This window comes from Hyperoodon ampullatus, assembly GCF_949752795.1.
Source record: "Hyperoodon ampullatus genome assembly, chromosome: 11".
In the NCBI taxonomy this organism is placed as follows: Eukaryota; Metazoa; Chordata; class Mammalia; order Artiodactyla; family Ziphiidae; genus Hyperoodon; species Hyperoodon ampullatus.
The window spans coordinates 29,469,220-29,490,481 of NC_136924.1; the positions used below are offsets into that span (position 1 = coordinate 29,469,220).

The following is a 21,262-nucleotide window of genomic DNA, read 5'->3' on the forward strand; positions in this document are numbered from 1 at the left end:
AAGTGTGGCTTCATTTTTTCCCCAACAGCTCTCCTTATCCCCATACATATGTTAACTATTCCATTTTTTCTTCACAGATTTGAGGTGCCTTCTATTTATTGTAGTAAATGTTATATGTATTGGTGCTATTTCTAGACTTGCTAGCCTATACCATAGATATTTCTATATATTCATGTTCCAGGGTCACGCTGTCTTTAAGTTTTGCGCTTTTAAACATATTTTAATATTTGATAGGCTAGCTCCTCATACTTAATTCTGTTTGTAGAATTTTCCTGTTATTGTCTCTTATTTTTCCATATAAATTACCTTAGCATCCGTTTGTCTATTTAAGTATTTATATACATATAAAAATTTATATATAAATATATGTATGTTCATTGGGATTACATTACACTTATAGATTAATTTAGGGAGAATTATATCTTTATAGTACTGAGAATTCCTAGAAAAGAACACTGTTTGCCTTGCCATTTATTCTGGTCTTAAATTTTGTGGCCTTCAGGAATGTTGTAAATATTTTTTCATATAAATCATATATTTTTTAAAATTAAATTCATTCTTACTTTTTTTGTTGCTATTGTAAATGCAGTCTTTTCCTCCATATCTCTTTTTTTTTTTTTTTTTTTTTGCGGTACGCGGTCCTCTCACTGTTGTGGCCTCTCCCGTTGCGGAGCACAGGCTCCAGACGCACAGGCTCAGCGGCCATGGCTCACGGGCCCAGCCGCTACACGGCATGTGGGATCCTCCCTGACCGGGGCACGAATCCATGTCCCCTGCATCGACAGGCGGACTCTCAACCACTGCGCCACCAGGGAAGCCCTCCTCCATATCTCTTGACTGGTGGTTGTTTATATATGTGAAAGCTATTGGTTTCTGTGTGTTATATTTGGACCTGACTGTTTTAAATTTAACTATCTTAATGTTGTATTCCTTTTGGGGGCTTCTCTTAAATTTTCCAGGTTTAGAATGATATTATCTAAAAATGTCTTTCTAATTTTTTTCTCTTATCTAATTATGTTGGCTTATTCCTCAAGAACATGTTAAAAGCTCTTGACTTTAATGAGAATGCATCTATTGTTTCTCGGTTAAACATGATGCTGGCTTTGGATTAAGAATGAGATATTCTATCATGCTAAGGAATATCTGTATTTTCTTATTTCATTAAACTTTTGATGAAGAATGGTTGTTGCATATTATCCAATGCTTTCCATCATCTATAGAAGTGATCATATTATCCATATCCTAATATTGAACCATTCTTGAATTCCTAGAATGCACCCCACTTACTCATAGTCTATTATTTTCTTTAATGTGTTGCAGGATTTTCTTTTCTATTTTATTAAGGATTTCTGCATCAGGAGTCGGAAGTGAGATTGGTTTGCACTTTTCTTTTTTGTTGAATCTTTGTCAGTTGTTGGTATCATCATTATTTGTGCTTCATAAAAGGAATCTGGAAGGTTCCCTCTGCCCCTACTTTTTTTCCTAAGGTCTGAAATAGTTTAAATAACATTGAAATTGTTTGCTCTTGAAGATTGCACAGAATTAATTTCTCTTTGAAGGCATCTGGGCCGAGTGTTTTGCAGGAGTAAATCTTTGAAATTTTTCTTCTTTTTTTCCTATAATTGGTCAGCTTAGGTTTTCTATCTTCTCTGAGGTAAGTTTTGATAAATTATATTTTCCGAGAAAATTATCAATTTCTTCCAGATCTTTAAATTTACTTGCTTAGGGTTGAACAAAGTGGGTTTGTAGATTCATTGAGTTTCCTTTGTGTCTGTGATTATTTCTGTTTTACTGCATTTTTGTTTGTGTAGTTGTGTTTTCTACCATTTCTTTGTGAATAGGTTACCTAATTTGTTTAATTTTTTTCAAGGAAAAAGCTCTTGGATGTATTTATTGGTATTATTATTATTATTATTATTTTAAATTTATTTATTTATTTTTGGCTGTGTTGGGTCTTCGTTTCTGTGCGAGGGCTTTCTCCAGTTGCAGCGAGCGGGGGCCACTCTTCATCGCGGTGCGCCGGCCTCTCACTGTCACAGCCTCTCCCGTTGTGGAGCCCAGGCTCCAGATGCGCAGGCTCAGTAGTTGTGGCTCACGGGCTTAGTTGCTCCGCGGCATGTGGGATCTTCCCAGACCAGGGCTCGAACCCGTGTCCCCTGCATTGGCAGGCAGATTCTTAACCACTGCGCCACCAGGGAAGCCCCTGGTATTATTATTATTTCTTTTTTTCTAACATATTAATTTCTACCTTTATTTAATTAATTTATTTATTTTTAAATAAATTTATTTATTTATTTTTGGCTGCATGGGGTCCTTGTTGCTGTGTGCAGCCTTTCTCTAGTTGCAGTGAGCGTGGGCTACTATTTGTTGCAGTGCGCAGGCTTTCTTTGTGGTGGCTTCTCTTGTTGTGGAGCATGGGCTCCAGGCACAGGGCCTCAGTAGTTGTGGCATGCAGGCTCAGTAGTTGTGGCGCACGGGCTTTGTTGCTCCGCGGCATGTGGGGTCTTCCTGGACCAGGGATCAAACCCATGTCCCCTGCATTGGCAGGCGGATTCTCAACCACTGTGCCACCAGGGAAGCCCTGCCTTTATTTTTTTAAGTCCTTTTCCTTTCTTAAGTTTACTCTCTTACTCATTTATTCAACAGTTATTTATTGAGTGCCTCCTATGTGTCTGACTCAGATCTAGGAAGTTGGGTTATATCAGTGACCAAAAAAATTGACCAAAAAATAGATGTTTGATGTATTTACTTTCTTTTTTTTCTGATTTTTTTTTTTTTTTTTTTTTTTTTGGCTACGTTGGGTCTTCGTTGCTGTGCACGGGCTTTCTCTAGTTGCGACAAGTGGGGGCTACTCTTCATTGTGATGCGCAGGCTTCTCATCATGGTGGCTTCTCTTGAGGAGCACAGGCTCTAGGCTCATGGGCTTCAGTAGTTGCAGCACACAGGCTCAGTAGTTGCAGCACGTGGGCTCAGTAGTTGTGGCTCACCGGGTTAATTGTTCCGCAGCTGTGGGATCTTCCTGGACCAGGGCTCAAACCCATGTTCCCTGCTTTGGCAGGTGGATTCCTAACCGCTGCGCCACCAAGGAAGTCTGGCAGGTAGATTCTTAACCACAGCATCCCTAGGGAAGTCCCTATGTACTTTCTTTTACTTTTGGTTAGTAACATAATTATTTCAGGTTTGGCTTTTTCCTTTGAGCACTATTTTAGCTTTATCTCATAGGTTTTTTTGGGTTTTTTGTTTGCTTGTTTTTTTGTTTTTTTTTTTTGTGGTATGCAGACCTCTCACTGTTGTGGCCTCTCCCATTGCGGAGCACAGGGTCCGGACATGCAGGCTCAGTGGCCATGGCTCACGGGCCCAGCTGCTCCGCGGCATGTGGGATCTTCCTAGACTGGGGCACGAACCCGTGTCCCCTGCATCAGCAGGCAGACTCTCAGCAACTGCACCACCAGGGAAGCCCTATCTCATAGGTTTTGATATGTAATATTTTAATACTGTTATTTTCTAGATATTTTGCAACATTGATTTGGAGTTCCTTCTTGTCCTAAGAATTTAAATAGAGCATTTAAAAATATCCAGTTGCTTGAAGCTATTATTTTCTGGTTATGTTATTCATTTTAACTTTACTGCTTTGTGATTAGACTGTTTTCTGAACTATTTCTTCTTTTGAGACTATGCTTAGATTTTGTTGTCTAATATATGGTCAGTTTTGTTATACTTGAAGAAGCACTCTGTATCTTCATACAGACTTTTTGACATATATGTATTTGGACCAAATTTATTGTTATTTAGTTCTTATGTTGTCTTAGTGTTTGTCCACTTCGACTGTTATGGACTGAGAAAGGTTAGTAAGTTAAAGACTGATTTCTAATGTGTGCCAACCTGTTTCACCTTGTATTTCCTATTACTTTGTTTTTGAATGTTAGTGCTTTGATATTTCTAACTGCTTCGTCTTCAGTGTGAGTTGTGATGCCTTCCTTATGAATTACAACATCTTCATTGTAAATTGCACTCTTAGCATTATAAAATCTCATTTAATTTTTTTTGGCCCAGAATTTAACCTGTCTTATATTGAAATCATGACCTCTATTTTCTTTTTGTTTTCATCTGAGGGAATACATTTGCCCACCATTTTATTTTTAACCTTTATAACTCACTTGTATACAGAACCATTAGAATTTGTTTTATTATCCAATCTGATATTTTTCTCTTACAGGGTAAGTCCAGCCCATATACATTTATTGATACAACAGATACTTTTGTTCTTAGTTCTATCAGTTTATTTTATATTATTATTTATATTTTATAGCTTTTAATTATTTAATTTTTAAATTCAAGTTTATTGAAGTATACCTTATATTCATTAACATTCATCATTTTTAGTGTATACAACAAAATATAAAATAGTTTCATCACTTCAGAAACTTCCCCTATTTTGTCAGTGCCTCTCCTCACTGGCAGCCCCTGGCAATCACTGATTTATTTTCTGTGCTTATACTTTCACCTTTTCCAAAATCTTATATAAATGGAATCACATGGTAAGTAGCCTTTTGAGTATGACTTACTTCACTTAGCATAATCCATGTTGTTTTGTGTAACAGTAATTTGTTCTTTTTCTAAACTGAAGTATAGTTGATTCACAATGTTGTTTTAATTTCTGCTGTACAGCAAAGTGACTCAGTTATACACATATATACATTCTTTTTTTATGTTCTTTTCCATTATGGTTTATCCCAGGATATCGAGTATAGTTCCCTGTGCTATACAGTAGGACCTTGTTGTTTATCCATTCTATATGTAATAGTTTGCATCTACTAAGTCCAAACTCTAGTCCATCCCTCTCCTACTCCTCCTCTCCCTTGGCAACTTCTATGTCTGTGAATCTGTTTCTGTTTTGTAGGTAGGTTCATTTGTACCATATTTCGGATTCCACATATACATGATACCATATGGCATTTGTCTTTGTCTGGATTAATTCACTTAGTATGATAATCTCTAGTTGCATCCATGTTGCTGCAAATGGTATTATTTCATTCTTTTTTATGGCTGAGTAGTATTCCATTGTGTATATGTACCACATCTTCTTTATCCATTCATCTGTCAGTGGACTTGTAGGCTGTTTCCATGTCTTGGCTATTGTAAATAGTGCTGCTATGAACATAGGGGTGCATATATCTTTGCAAATTATAGTTTTGTCTGAATATATGCCCAGGAGTGGGATTGCTGGATCATACGGTAATTCTATTTTTAGTTTTCTGAGGAACCTCCATACTGTTTTTCGTAGTGGCTGCACCAATTTACATTCTTACCAACAGTGTAGGAGGATTCCCTTTTCTCCACACCTTCTCCAGCATTTGTTATCTGTAGGCTTTTTAATGATGGCCATTTTGACTGGTGTGAGGTGGTACCTCACTGTAGTTTTGATTTGCATTTCTCTAATAATTAGTGATGTTGAGCATCTTTTCATGTGCCTATTTGGCCATCTGTATGTCTTCTTTGGAGAAATGTCTGTTTAGGTCTTCTGCCCATTTTTTGATTGGGTTGTTTGTTTTTTTGTTGTTGTTGAGCTATATGAGCTGTTTGTATGTTTTGGAAATCAAGCCCTTGTTGGTTGCATCATTTGCAAATATTTTCTCCCATTCCGTAGGTTGTCTTTTCATTTTCTTTATGGTTTCCTTTGCTGTGCAAAAGCTTTTAAGTTTAATTGGGTCCCATTTATTTATTTTTGCTTTTGTTTCCATTACTCTAGGAGACAGATCAAAAAAATTTTTGCCATTTATGTCACAGAATGTTCTGCCTATGTTTTTCTCTAGTAGTTTTATAGAATCTGTCTTACATTTAGGTCTTTAATCCATTTTGAGTTTATTTTTGTATATGGTGTTAGAGAATGTTCTAATTTCATTACATGTAGCTATCCAGTTTTCCCAGCACCACTTACTGAAGAGACCATCTTTTCTCCAATGTATATTCTTGCCTCCTTTGTTGTAGATTAATTGATCATAAGTGCATAGGTTTATTTCTGGGATTTCTATCCTGTTCTGTTGAACTATGTGTCTGTTTTTGTGCCAGTACCATCCTGTTTTGATTACTGTAGCTTTGTAGTATTGTCTGAAATCTGGAAGGGTTACACCTCCAGCTTTTTTCTTTTTTCTCAGGTTTACTTTGGCAATCCTGGATCTTTTTCAGTTCCATATAAATTTTAGTATTATTTGTTGTAGTTCTGTGAAAAATGTCATGGGTATTTTGATAGGAATTGCATTGAATCTGTAGATTACCTTGGGTAGTATGGCCATGTTAACATTATTGATTCTTCCAGTCCAAGAACACAGTAAATCTTTCCATCTGTTTGTGTCATCTTCAATTTCTTTCATCAGCATCTTATAGTTTTCGGAGTACAGGTTTTTTGCTTCCTTAGGTAGGTTTATTCCTAGGTATTTTATTCTTTTTGTTGTGATGGTAAATGGGATTGTTTTCTTTATTTCTCTTCATGCTATTTTGTTGTTAGGGTATAGGAATGCAAGAGACTTCTGTGCCTTAATTTTGTATCCTGCAACTTTACCAAATTCATTGATGACCTCTAGGAGTTTTCTGGTGGTGTCTTTAGGATTTTCTATGTATAGTATCATGTCATCTGCAAAATGACAGTTTTACTCTTCCTTTTCAATTTGGATTCCTTTTATTTCCTTTTATTTCTTTTTCTTGTATGATTGCTGTGGCTAGGACTTCCAAAACTGTGTTGAATAGAAGTGGCAAGAGTGGGCATCCTTGTCTTGTTCCTGATCTTAGAGGAAATGCTTTCAGCTTTTCACCATTGAGTATGATGTTAACTATGGGTTTGTCATATATGATCTTTATTATGTTGAGGTATGTTCCCTCTATGCCACCTTCCGGAGAGCTTTTATCATAAATGGATGTTTCAGAATTCTTTATATATTCTGGGTACAAGTTCTTTTCCAGGGTTGTGTTTTGAAACTATTTTCTCTCAATCTTTGCTTGGCTTTTTGTGTTATACACAATTATCACTTGAGAATTTTCAACTTTTGGTGAAGTCCAATTTATCAATATTTTATGATGTGGATTTTGCTTTTGGTGTTATATCTAATAATCATTTGCCAAGGAAGGTCACAATTTTTTCCTAGATTATGTTCTAGATGTTTTAGGTTTTACAATTTATAATTTTTTAGACTTTACATTGGTTCATTTTGAGTTTTCCATATGGTGTAAGGTGTAGGGATAAAGGTTCATTTCTGCTTTTTGCAGATGAAAGTCCAAATATTCTAGCATCAATTGTTAAAAAGACTTAACTTTTATTTATTGAATTACATTGAAGTTTTGTGGGAACTTACTTGGCCGTGTGTGTGTGTGTGTGTATTTCTGGACTCTCAATTCTGTTCCATTCCTTTATATGTCCTCCTTTCACCAATATCACACTTTTCTGATGACTGTGGCTTTGTAGTAAGTCTTAAAGTCAGTTAGAATGGGTGCTCCAACTTTGTTCTTCTTTTTCAAAACTGTTCCTTTGCTTCTGCATATTAAGTTCATAGAATCTGCAAAAAGTTCTGTGAAATTTTGTTTAGGATTATATTGAATCTATAGATAAATTTTGAAAGAATTGACATCCTAACTATATTGTGTCTTCCAATCCATGAATGTGGTATATCTCTCCATCTATTTAGGTCCTCTTTAATATTCTTCATTGGTGTTTCATAGTTTTGGAGTTTTTAGCAAATAGATCTTGTACATATCTTGCTAAGTTTATATCTAATTATTTTGTGGGTTTTGGTGCTATTGTAAATGCTACCTTTTTTTGTGTGTGTGGTACGCGGGCCTCTCACTGTTGTGGCCTCTCCCGTTGTGGAGCACAGGCTCCGGACGCACAGGCTCAGCAGCCATGGCTCACGGGCCCAGCCGCTCCGCAGCATGTGGGATCTTCCAGGACCGGGGCATGAACCCGTGTCCCCTGCATCAGCAGGTGGACTCCCAACCACTGCGCCACCAGGGAAGCCCAAATGCTACTATTTTTTACATTCAGTTTCTAGTTGTTCATTGATAGTTGAAGAAAAATGATTGATTTTTTTTTTTTTTTTTTTTTTTTTTTTTTTTTTTTTTTTTGCATTACGCGGGCCTCTCACTGTTGTGGCCTCTCCCGTTGCGGAGCACAGGCTCCGGACGCGCAGGCTTAGTGGCCATGGCTCACAGGCCCAGCCGCTCCGCAGCATGTGGGATCTTCCCGGACCGGGGCACGAACCCGTGTCCCCTGTATCGTCAGGTGGACTCTCAACCACTGCGCCACCAGGGAAGCCCAATGATTGATTTTTGTTTGTTGATCTTGTATGAGATCCTATTAAACTCACTGATTAGTTCTAATAGCTTTTTTGTAGATTCTTTGGGATTTTCTATGAGTATAATCATGTACTCTAGGAATAAAGACACTTTTATGTCTTGATTTGCAATCTGTATACTCTTTTCTCCTCCTGTCTTATTGCACCTCTCAAATGATGTCCCCTTTTAAGTAGGGGTGGCATTTTTGCATTTTCCCTGATCTTAAGGAAAAGCATTCAGTATTCATTATAAAAATGATGCTAGCCATAGGGTTTTTTTTATGGATGCACTGTATCCGGTTGGAGAAATTCCTTTCCATTTCTAGTTTGTTGAGAATTTTTATCATGAAAAGATTTTGAATTTTGTTAAAAGCTTTTTTGTACCAAGATCATCATATGGTTTTTCTTCTTTAGTTTGTTAATAAGGTGGGTTACATTGTTTGACTTTCAAATATTGAAACAGGCTTTCATCCCCAGGGTAAACTCACTTGGTCATGATAGTTTCATACATAAGTATAATTGCTACATCTGAATTGCTAATATCTTGTTGAGGATTTACATTCATGAGAGTTATTGATCTTTAGTTTTATTTTCTTTTAATGTCTTCTGGTTTAGGTATCAGGGTAATCCTGGCCTCATAAAATGGGTCCCTCTCTTCCTTTTTCTGTAAGAGCTTGTACAGAATTTTATCTAAAATTTTAAATCCATGAGCTTAAACGTGTTCATAGTATTTCCTTATTATCCTTTGAATATCTGTAAGATCTGTAGTGATGTCCCTTTTTTCGTTCCTGATGTGGGTAGTTTATATCTTCTTTTCTTTTTCTTGGTCAGTGTCCCAAGAGGTTTATCAATGTTATTAATCTTCTTCAAAAACCATCATTTAGTTTCTCTGATTTCTTTGGTTTCTTACTGTTTTTCTGTTTTCGATATTATCGATATATGCTTTTATCTTTTGTTCTTGCTTTGAATTTAATATACTCTTCTTTTTTAATTTTCTTTAAGTGGAAGCTTAGGTCATTGATTATAAATCTTCCTACTTTCCTAATAAAGCATTTAATGCTATAAATTTTCCTCTAATCACTGCTTAGCTGCATCCCACAAATTTTGATGTTATGTTTTCATTTTAATTCAATTAAAATATTTTCCTTTTTGACTTTCTTTTTGACTCATGTGTTATTTAGAAGTGAGTTAATTTCCAAATATTTCAGGATTTTCAACATATCTTTCTGTTATTTCTAGTTTAATTTTCTTATAGTCAGGTTACATATGTTGTATTGTATCAGTTCTTTCACATTTTTTTGAGACTTGTCTGATGGCCCAGAATATGTTGGTGAATATGTTGGTGAGTATTCCATGTGTACTTGAAAAGACTGTATATTCTGCTGTCATATTTTGGAATGTTCTATAAATGTCAATTAGGTCAAGTTTATTGTTAGCATTTTTTATGTTTTCTATGCCCTTGTTGATTTTTTGTCCATTTGTTCTATTGTTTACCAAGGGAGGAATATAGATGTCTCTAACAATAATTGTAGATTTGTCTATTTCTTTTTTTACTTCTATCAGTTTTTGCTTCATGTATTTTGAAGCTCTATTAAGTATATACACATTAGGATTGTTGTGACTTCTTGATGAATTGCCTGCTTTTCATAATGTAATACCTTTCTTTATCACTGGTAATATTTCTTGTTCAGAAGTTTACTTTGATTAGTAAGATAGCTACTCCAGCTTTTTTTTTTATTAGTGTTTGCATGGTATATCTTTTTTCCACTCCATTACTCTATGTCTTCATACTTAAAGTAGATTTCTTATTCTCAACATATGAGGTCTTTCTTTTTTATCCAATATGACAGTTTCTAATTTTTAGTTGCTATGTCTAGACCTTTATATTTAATGTAATTAATTTACATGGTTGGATTAAAATCTTCTATCTTGCTAGTTGTTTTCTGTTAGTTCCTTCAGCTTTTGTTTCTTTTTTTCCTCCTTTTGTGCCCGGTTTATAGGAAGCACACAGGATAAATGAACAGTTAAGTGTCACTACAAGGAAGAAATCAACCAAATCAGAACGTGGGGCATTCCATGGAACAAATAACACGATGCTGCCAATAAACCAATGGCATGAAATAGAATTTTTTTAAAAGGCTTAAGAAATAGAACAAGGCAATTATATCTTTTACGCAATGTGTGGAACTTGTTTGGATCCTGATTCAGACAAACTATAAGATGTCTTTGAGAGGAATAGAGAAATTTGAGTACAGACTGAGCGTTAGATAATATAAAGGAACTACTATTCATTCTGTTGGGTATAACAATGGCATGGTGGTTTTAAGGGTTTGTGTGTGCATGTATGTACATATATAAATACATATTTAAAACTTGTCAGTTAGAAATGCATAACATCTTGAATTCGCTTAAAACACTCTAGAAAAGAAAAAGGAGCATGTGATAAATTAAACTGGCAAAATGTTGCTAATTATTGATGCTGGGTCATGGGTATTTGAAGGTTTGAAGTTTTTCATAATAAAAATGTTAAAAACAAAAGTCAACAAAGTAGAGTGCACACTGAAATAGAGAACACAGAAAAGAACCAGGTCTGATGGGGGAATGATGCATTCTGTTTGGACATGTTTAGTTTGATGGACCTTTTGGGGCTTTGAAATGGACATGTCCTGCATGCAGTTGGTCCAGAGTTCTGAAGTCCTGTGCTCTAGAGATGGTGACTGAAGCTGTGGGCATGGAGAAACTATCCAAGGAAGGAATACAGTGTGATAAGAGAGGGCCCAGGACTAGACTTGGAAGAACTGGAAGATGTAATGGCCAGGTAGAGGGGGCTGAGCTTTGTGACTGGGGAGAAGTAGCCAGAAGATGGAGGGGTCACAAATGCCAAGTGAAGCAAACGTGTCCAAAAGGAGGAAGGGCTAACAGAGCCGAATGCTGCCAGATGGCAAGCAATGTGAGGACCAAAATGAGTCTGTGGGTTTGTGTCGTGGATGGAGGTTGCTGCCTGGGTGGGAGCTTTGTAGGCGGAGGTACAGGAGTGAGGTGAGGAGTGAATGGGAGGTGAAGAAGAGGAGATGGAGAGTCTAGACAACTCTGAAGAAGTATGTCTGTGAAGTGGAAGAAAGAGGGTAGTAGCTTGAGGAGACAGAGTGAGGAAAGAAGAGGGTCTTTTGTTTTTAAGGTGAGACATTTTTGAACACGTTAAAATGACAAGAGGAATGATTGAGAGAGAGAAAAAGGTGAATATGCAGTAGAAGGAGCAGTCAGCAGTGGAAGGTTCCTGAGAAGGCAGGAGGGGAAGAGATGGGGCTGGCTCCTTGATTCTGTCAGGAAGGCTGGCTTCTTTTGGGGTGTTTTCCCTGAGAAGTAGGAGGTGATGCCACCTGCTGGTGGAGAGGGGGGAGGTGGGGGTTTGGAAGTGTGCGGAGAAGGTTGTAGTAAGTCATGGAAAAGGAAAGAGCGAGTGAGCAGAGGCGCACAGTTAGGACTGCTCAGCTAGGGGGAGAATCCGAGGGGCACTGAATGAGAGCAGGGTAGGCGGTGTTGGGGGAAGGCAAGGACGGTGTGGATGGTGAGGGTGGGGAGAGGTCCTTGTGGCCGGCATAACTAAGGAGGCCCTCATGGAGGACCCGGGGGGACCTATGGTGATGAGCAGATGACTTTGATGGTGAGAGCCTGAAAATGGTGCTCAGTGTCTCCTCGACTCCAAATTCCCATCTCCTATTGCAACCGACTGCCCCCTCAACCCTTCACCCCTCTAGGCCCCCCCACCCCACCTCCTGCCCCCAAACAGCCCTTGACTGTCCAACTCTGACATGGCTTCCAGGTCTGTGTCAGGATTGTTTGTCAGTTTAAAAATGCACTCTTGCTTCCCAGTTCCTGCCAAGAGGCAAACATTTTAGTAAGCCTGAGTCCCGGCTAGGTGGGCAGGCGTGGCGGTACGCCGCACATGGGGTTCCTGCCCGCCTGGGGAACTCCAACAAGACTGGGCAGCATGAGGAGGAGAGGCAAATTGCGAACGGTGCTCTCAGGCCCACTGTCCACTGTCATCACCCCTCCCACAAGCCTCTTCAAAAACACGAAGGATGGTGTCTTACTCGCAGCCAGGGTTGTGGATGCTGCCAAGCATTGCCGTGGGCTTTTCCCCACACCTGTGTACGCTGTGTCTCCCTCGTCGACCAGCGTGGGCACCAGAGCACATTCTGTCCACGCCCTTCTCAGACCCACCAGCTCTCCACAGGGATTGGGCTGCCGACCCTGCCCCTGAGGTTGCTGCTTTCAGTGGCGCCTAATGGTTGCAGTCAAAACACCATCAGAGGAAACAAGACTTTGTAGGGGCCTGTGGGGAGGACTGGGCAACACACAAGGCACTTAGCATGTGTCATTTCTCTTTCTAGCTTAACTCAGGTGATCCGAAAGTTTGCCAAACAGCTGGATGAGTGGCTAAAAGTGGCTCTCCATGACCTCCCAGAAAATTTACGAAACATCAAGTTTGAATGTAAGTATGACGTTTGGGAGCAGAGGGGAAGGGAGGGTAACATTTTAGTGCCAGATATTTTACATAGGTTGTTAATAACATAATAATAGCTAAGAATTTACTGATGCCTACAAAGTACCAACTATCATGCTTAGCACTTTCCATGTGTTAACTTAGTTAATCCTCACAAAATGTTTATTATGGGTGGCACACCTCTCCTTTACAGAAAATGAAACAGGCTTAGAGAGGAAGTAAGCAGCAGAGGCAGGATTGGCCCCTAAGTCTGTTTGATGCCAGAGTTTCTGCTGTCACCACCACACTCCTTATGCCATTTATTAATCCTCACCCATCTCTGCAATGTAGGAAACAGTATCCCTCTTCTACAGGTGAAGCGCCGAGAGGCAAAGAAACTTCACCAAAGCCACACAGCCACACAGATGGTAATTAGGGGCCAGGAGTCAAACTCACGCCTATCTGACCCTAAAATGGAGATTTCCCCGAAGCTCCTGTCCACAAAGTGGGGGTAATAGAAGACAGAAAAGAGCTTCAGGGCTTCACATATTTAATTCTCTGACTAATGAGAAAGAAGAATTAATATTTCTTGTGGGGGATTCGGACTGTGAATCTTTTCTCTGCTGAGCATCACCACTCATTCCCCAGCGTTCATTTTGCCTGAGAAAACTGGTCCTATTTCTCTGTCTCGATGTGTCTTTACTTGTAGGAAGTCTCACGTGCTATTAAGCCAAGGTGAAATGATTTTAAGCAAAATAAAGTTTTAAGATATATGTTTCTTAAAACCCCATTTGAATACAGCTGGCCATTCTTGCCCGAAATAAGTGCCAGCAAGGAAAACGAAGGAGATCAAATTACCCTCTCTCCACAGGCAAAGGGGGCCCTTTCAGACGTGCTTTGAGGCCGCCTGCCGTGCCCATCACCTATTGATAAAGCCTGCTTTATTTCACGGCTCTCAGTTCTTTTCTTTTCATGAGCACTAAATTCCACATCACAAAGTTAAAGAAAAAGTAATTAAGGAGAAGGATTAACGATTGATCGGCCTGGAAAATTAGAAGTTCATCTGTCCCCCGACTCCACCTGCCCCCCCCATTCCTCCACCCCATGCCCTATTTTTCCAACCAAGCTGGTTCTGAGTACAAATTAGAATAATCCCAGGGAAATTTCTGATTGTTTCTTGACCAGTTCAGAAATTAATGAGAAGAATGCCCCGTGCCCATTTTAATTATGCTGGCAAAGCAAATCTGTTGAAAGTCCGAAGCCAGGAGGTTTGTTGGACCTGCCACCTATGGGAGCCTGGAGGCGCCCACTCTCCCCAGGGAGCCTTGGGGGTGCACGTCGAGAACGTGCAAGGAGTGGAGACACACACCTCTCCAAAGGACTCTGTAAGGATGAAGACCTTGGGCTGGCACATGGCTTGTCTGCTTCGAAACCTACAGATATAAGATCACCCCACTTCAAAGCATCAGCCTGTTATGTCAGCATAGGACCCAGGATATCATCCATACAAATAGGTCGTGGAGACTGTTGGATGAAAACGGCAGATTACGAATGCAAAGCCACATTCAAGGTGCCGCCCAGGGTTCTATCCTAGAAGCAACCCTGCTCAATCAAGGTTTCCTAGTAGATATACTACTTTTTAAAGGGCCTTCTTCAAAGCTTCCACTTGATTCCTGCAATTATTTATGGGGAGAAGTGATTGAGCTTGCAATTAGCGAAATGAAAGACAAGTAAATAATTGCTTTTACTCACGGTTGATTGACGCCACAATTTCTCACACCTGCCAGTGTGGAGTGTGGGCAATTTTGAAATATGTACCCCAAATATCGCCATCTTAGGAAATAGTCCATATGGGAGAACAAAGAAGCAAATGCAGGGTTTTGCCAGTGGGTGCAGAAAATAGGGTTGGACAGTGACAAAGTTAGGCAAACAAGGAAGCTCCTTTTTGAAATCGGCCTGCAGAAAATCCAAGGTCGGACCCATAAAGCGTAAAATATTTCATACTCACTCTTTTCTTCTTGCAGTGTCGAAAAGATTTTCCCAAATTCTGAGACGGCAAACATCACTAAATCACCTTTGCCAGGTAGCTGTCCTGTGTTATGTGTTCTAACTACTGCTAAGTCATTGAAAATGAGGGGCAACCCCACAATAACTCTGGAGAGGATCTGTCAGGGTGTGGTTGTTTAATAGTACACTCTCACCATTATCTTAAATTTCTACAGATAAGGAATTGAAACACTAGCCAATCACTAAATAGTTTCAACTAACATACAGAATAATTTCTGACATCATTTCCCCATTAACCTTTCATATATTCTAGGTCCACAAGTTTTGTGTTTTGCTTAAGTACATCGGGGTTTCTCAGCCACTGTTGCCTTTTTGGGCTGGGTAATTCTTTGTTGTGGGGAGTTGCTTTGTGTATTGTAGATGCTTAGTGGTATCCCTGGCCTCTACCCACTAGATGCCAGTAAGACCACCCACCCCCAAGTACCACTTTGGTTGCGACAGTCAAGAATGTCTCCAGCCATTGCCACGTGTAGTCTTGGGGGTGCAAAATCACCCCAATTTTGTTTTTTCCCCAGGTTTCTGTTCTTTTTAGCACAAAAGTGACATGTGCTTACTATTTTTTTTTTTTAACCCCAAGTTAGCATCCCTGCCAAACAACAGGAAACCGCTGACGTGTTCTGGTACTTATCAGTTAGAAATTATTCCATAACAAACCTGTTCGGTTTGTGTTTCTTTTGACACGAGGTCCGTGTTCCAATTACACCGGACTTTAGCATTTTATTCTGGCTCTTCCGGGCACGTGCGGCATCTCTCGCTTACTGGTTGCCGACACCTCTACCCTGTTTAAGCGTCGCCAGTCAGCAGGTACAGAAAGGAAAGTGTCCGACCCCACCCGACCTGTGCTGTCAGTTCCACGAGTGGGCCCCACAGGACAGCAGTCTCCCTGGGGAGGGATGCGTGCTCGTTCATGTACCCTCCGGCAATGCCAGGCGCTTTACAGCAAAAGCCCCTGGAGTAAGGCCGAGGGAGACATGTGCTTACTATTAAAAAATTTTTTTTAATTAATGAAAGTATATACGTACAGTAAAAAGTGGAAGATCCCGCTGTAGCTCTGTAGTTCTAACTGATGGCATAAAGTTTTGCATTTCTGTTAATTTTGAACCTCAAGGAAGGGAATCTAAGTCTGTTAAGGCAGGCCATTAACATTCATTAAACTATTAATGACCTTAAAGCCCAGGGGACAAACTGGTGGCTGCAGGTCAAATCTGGCCCGCAGATGTGTGGGGTTATTTCTGTTTGATTGGCATATATTCAAAAATTTTTTTTTACTGAGTCACTAACAGTTGAAACTAGGAGATGACAACTAAACACCCGCATTTTCTGTAGAAAAATTGTAAGAGCTGGCAACCCCAGAGCTAATTTCCCCGGGGCAGTAACCAGCTGGATGGTCTGAGCTTTTCTCTAGCAGGCAGGGTCCTCTCATCACCTCCGCTTTCTCTTACACTTGGCCCACCTCACTCATGCACTTCACCTGCCTGCCTTGTTTATGTGTTCGGGTTTGTAACCTCTCCCTTATATTGTTGGTTCTGGGTTGGTGTTGGTTACTCAAGGTCAAGGTGGGAGGGGGAGGGGTCTCTAGTTAGAGTGGCCTGAAGGAAGGCTCCAGGCCAGGAACCAGAAAGTGTAAAACTACTGCCAGCCACCCACCCACACACCCACACACCCACACACACACACACACACACACACACCCCTCACTGTTCCAGCCCTGCCCCCAGCATAAATGGCACAGAGGGAAACTTTCCACGTTTGTACTGTTTCAGAGGCCACACCTGGGCACTGTTCTGGGGTAGGGCAGAGCCTCACAGCTTAATGGGATTCAGGAAATAAAATGAATAGTAACAAAATAAAGAAACACTGCCAGGGTTAGTTTTCAAATCCTACCTCTGTCCATCAAAAGGTTTTAGGAAGGACTCAACACAAGCCTGAGGGTTCTGTTAATATCACTAAACATATAGTATGTACACGTAAAGATCAAAAATTTCTTGTTTAATATTTCCTATTAAATTTCAATTGCATAAATATGTGTATCTTTTTAAAACAAAAACAATAATAATTTTACAATAACAAAAACAGCAATTAGATGGAAGCAAATATTTCCAGACCTTAATGATGGTAAATTCTGGGTCAGGGAAACTCATATTCATCATGGGTGTTGGGTCTTGGGAATTGTCATTTTTTTCTTTGTATCTTATACATTTATTAAATATAAAAGATTTTAATGTGTATATAAAATAAATTGATTTGAGATATTCTTTAAAAAAAGAAAAAAAAAATGGAAAGACTGCCTTGTTTCCGAGGGTGCATGCCATCTGGTTCTTCTTCCCAGCTTGGAAGAGCCGGTCTTGGGTCATATCAGGGAACTAGATACGGTTTTAGGACATAGTTAAAAGTAGACATTTAGGAAGTTTAGAAAGGCCTTTGACCCTTTAATGTACCATGTAGGTAAAAGCATCCACACCCATGCCCACAACCACCTGCATGCTCACATGCATGCGCACACACACACTCGCCACTTCTCACATAGGCAGTTCATAATTTAATCAGCAATTGCTACCTTTCCATCTTCACTGGACAGCTATCAGACACATTTCTGGATCAGCCAAAGGACTAGGGTTAGTGCTGGGAATGAAACACCATGGAACATCTTAGCTAATATCCCAGCAAGCTTTCCTAAACACACACAAGGCAAGTCAGACTAAACAACAGCCAGCCAAAAACTCACCCCCAGATACTTAAACCCAAGAGCCAACTATTCAGGCCCTTTGGGATATACACTGAGCAAGCAACTTGGCATTCATATCTCAGCCATTCATCCCACAAAATCTTTTGAGTGCCTACTGTGTGCCAGACATTTACGCTTAGTGGTCCTTGCCCAACAAAAAATAATGAAAAGTGATAAGCGTTATGAGGGAAAGAGAATGGAAATAGAGAATAATGGGGCATTTTAGATCCTATTTAGATAATGTGGTTAGAGAAGCCCTCTCCATGGGTACTGCATTCAATTTGGAGCACACATGATGGCAGGGTGGCCGGGGCAGGGTGAGAGAAGAACATTTCAGCAGCAGGAACACCCTGTGCAAAGGTCCTGGGGTGTCAGAGCGATCACAACAAAGAGAATCGACCTGCATGACAGGAGCCTCATTTATTGAGCTCTTACTCCCTGAACTGTGCACCTTGCAAGCATTATCCCAAGGAGTCTTCAACAGTGGCCCTCCTGAAGAGATAGGTACTATTATATCTCCATTGTATAGATCAGGAAACTGAGGTTAATCTGCTTGCCTGCCCCCAATCAATCAGCTGGTCAGTAGCAAGGTCAGGATTTGAACTAAGTATATTTGAATCCAGAATCCTAGACCTTCACATTCAGTTATCATTAGAAACCAACCCAACTCACTTTTCATATATTCATATATTCTAGGCCTCTGTGTTGTGCAAAGAGTTCTACAAGGATTTAAGTAAGATTTTATTTTACCTGTGCTCAGACAGTCTACATGTAAAAGGGTTATCAGTATTTACGTTTGATTGGAAATTCATAAGCATTAAGCGACTTATAATGTCCATGTGTCTTTGAAATCTTGTTTTATTAAAGACATTTTTGAAAACATGCAAGTAAAGGAAATGATTCTGGAAGTGTTTTTCTTTGCTTTTATCAGTATTGTTACAACTTGGTAGTTCCAAGTATTGTTGTTCCGAGTATTGTTCCAGCTTACAAATTTAAGTTCTACTATGAAGGTTGCTGAGGAAGCCACAGATTAAACACACGCACACACACACACACACACACACACACTCACACTCACACACACACAGACCACATTAAAAGACCACTGAGTCGTAAGGTATGGTTTCCTTTTCTTCCATCTCAATTATTCATATTTGTTTTAATTATTATAGTTACATAAAAAACAAAAGCAGAAAGCTAGACCATAAACTGCTTCAGAATGCACTTAGATGAAAAATACACCTTGTAAAATTTCTGGGGTTGAATCTATCATAGGCCCAAGGGTAGCAGGACCCTTCCTAGATCTGAGCCTGTTGCTTCTCACACGCTAGAGACACGGGTTATTAAACACAGAGCTGTTGCCCACAAGCTCACATCAGGAGGCTGACAGATCTCTGGGCTTCATCCCATTGTTCCACGGGGTCAAGACCAAAGGGGCTGGGAACAGCAGGTTTGGTCTGGCCTAGGCCACCGTGGGGTAGTTTCTTATAAAGAGAGATGTGAGGAGAGAACCACAGAGAAAATGGTATACGGATCTTCTGAGTTATAGACTCATCTTCTGAGTTTTCTTGAATTTCAAAGTACTTTGCAAAGTACCATAAGCAGATTCATTAAAAAGAACTAAAAGGAAATAAAGGAAGGGGTTTTAACCTAACAACCCATGAGCTAATGAGTTGATTGGATTGGATTCCAGGCATCTCGAACAGTGATCCACAGTGCAGACATCACATTCCAAATGCTGGAAGACTGGAGGAATGTGGACCTCAACAGCATCACCAAGCAAACCCTTTACACCATGGAAGACACTCGAGATGAGCACCGGAAGCTCATAGTCCAGTGTAAGATGCTCTACCAGGGCGTGTGTCTTTTTATTTGTTTAAAAAGAAAGAAAGAAAGAAAGAATCTTGGTACATAGTTAGGTGGCATTCCCACCCTGTCCTTCTCCCTGGGATTCCATCCCCTCTCTTGTTCCTGTTAAATGGGTCGGCCTAGATGGAGGGGCTAGCTGATTTACAAGGACATGGGCCAACCTTGCTGGAGAAAATGGGTGCTGGGGCATTGGGCAACACACAATGTCAGGCAAAAGGCCCCACCCGTGACCCTCAATGCCAGGTGCTGTTCCCTAGGTGGCATCAACAAATGAGGAAAAAAGCTTGCTGCCTCTCTCAGTGTACGTCATTATGTCAGCCTGGAGGCAGCTGGAAATCCTGCCTACTTTTCTGTGGAGGGTCACGGGAGTCAGCCCACCTATTTACTGGCAGGTGAACCTCTCAATAATAGTAGATGTTTGAGAAGGGGATGGAAGGTGATTCACTTCTGTGAATACATGTTCATGCCCCTGTGGATAAAGATGGTGAGAGTACTGCTCCAGGTATTATCCTGATGTGGTCAGGTTGCTCTTCTTAACAGCAGAGGACATGGAGGGCCAGAGAACACCACCATTCTTAGCACATCTGTGCTGTTCCTCAACAGCCCATCACAGCCTCTGCCCAGGGAATCCCCTGGACCAGGGTCTGTTGGCTCCTTCCTTATTTTGCTCAGCCTTCGCTTCTTGTGCCTCTGGGGAAGGGAGCATGAGGACATCATGCTCCGCCCCCATCAGCTCTTGGAAAGCTTGGTGCTAAGGCTGTGCTGGATGTGGGGGATATGGCAGCAGCTGTGCCTTCTGGATGGGGTGAGGCCCAAGGCCCTAATAGTGACATTCAGGAAGCTGCAGAGTGGCTGTCCCCCACCCCGAGAAGAGGGGCCTACTCTTCTGAGAGCCCCAAGCCCCTTTCCACTACACCCCCTCAACACTGTTGCCCTGAAGGAAAACTTTCTTCATCTAGCCTAAGCATGTCATGTTTATAAACAGAGTTCTCTAAAATGTTCCTATTAGAGACCTCTTTTCAAAAACAAATGGAGCAGCTGAAGCACTGAATCACGTGGACCTTCCCTGGGGCTTCTTCTTTCCTAGTGACCCCAGAGCTCCTCTCAGGCTCTTATTTCTTCCTGTGTAACAGCCTCCAGCCTGCTTCCCCCTGTTAAGAATTTTAGAGATTGTCACAAATAATAATTCAGCTGATAGAGTGCCTAGTTTATGCCAGGTCCTGTGTCATGATCTTAATCTCCACATCAACCCTTTGGGGAAGATTCACATATCAGCCCCATATTACAGATGAGAAAACTGAGCCCCAGAGAGGTGGTGAACCTTTCCCAAGGTAGCAGAGCTAGACCTGGAACCCAGGTCTAGTTTTGGTGTCACTGCCATGCACTAGTGCATGCCAGAGGAGACAAAAATAACGAGATGTGGGCAAGCTTTAGAGGTTCCAGGATCTTTCCAAGTGCTTACAATCAGGCTTCCTGTTCTGTTTTTCCTTCTGGAAGGCAATGGAAAGCATGGCTAAGAGCACCCTAACAGTGCTGGCTATACTCCTGATGGCCATGTCCCCAGGGCCTCACACAGGGCCAGGGGTAGAGGTGGGGACCAGCAATGTTTGTGGAGGACCAAATAGATGGGTGGAAGCCCAGAATGATCCAACTTCCTGGTTCTGCTAACCACTCCTAGCAGCATTAGACTCAGCTCTCTTCTCCCCTCAGCACCTTTCATGGGGGGAAGAAAATGTGACCCAGACTCATAAGGAAAAATACAATCACCATTGCTTGTTTTAGGGACCAGGCTCT

At 40.6% G+C, this 21,262-nt stretch overlaps 1 protein-coding gene across 2 annotated transcripts in view; it reads left to right on the forward strand.

The window, feature by feature from the left end:
• Positions 1-21,262, forward strand: part of RFX4 (regulatory factor X4) — a gene marked incomplete at both ends in the record, with an annotated part of 170,671 nt that overhangs the window by 105,309 nt on the left and 44,100 nt on the right. For both annotated transcript variants that reach the window (XM_079714121.1, XM_079714122.1), the window contains 3 exons: positions 12,716-12,816; positions 14,832-14,890; positions 19,293-19,437. In XM_079714121.1, the coding sequence (XP_079570247.1) occupies positions 12,716-12,816; positions 14,832-14,890; positions 19,293-19,437 (305 nt within the window). The remainder of the gene's footprint in view (positions 1-12,715; positions 12,817-14,831; positions 14,891-19,292; positions 19,438-21,262) is intronic.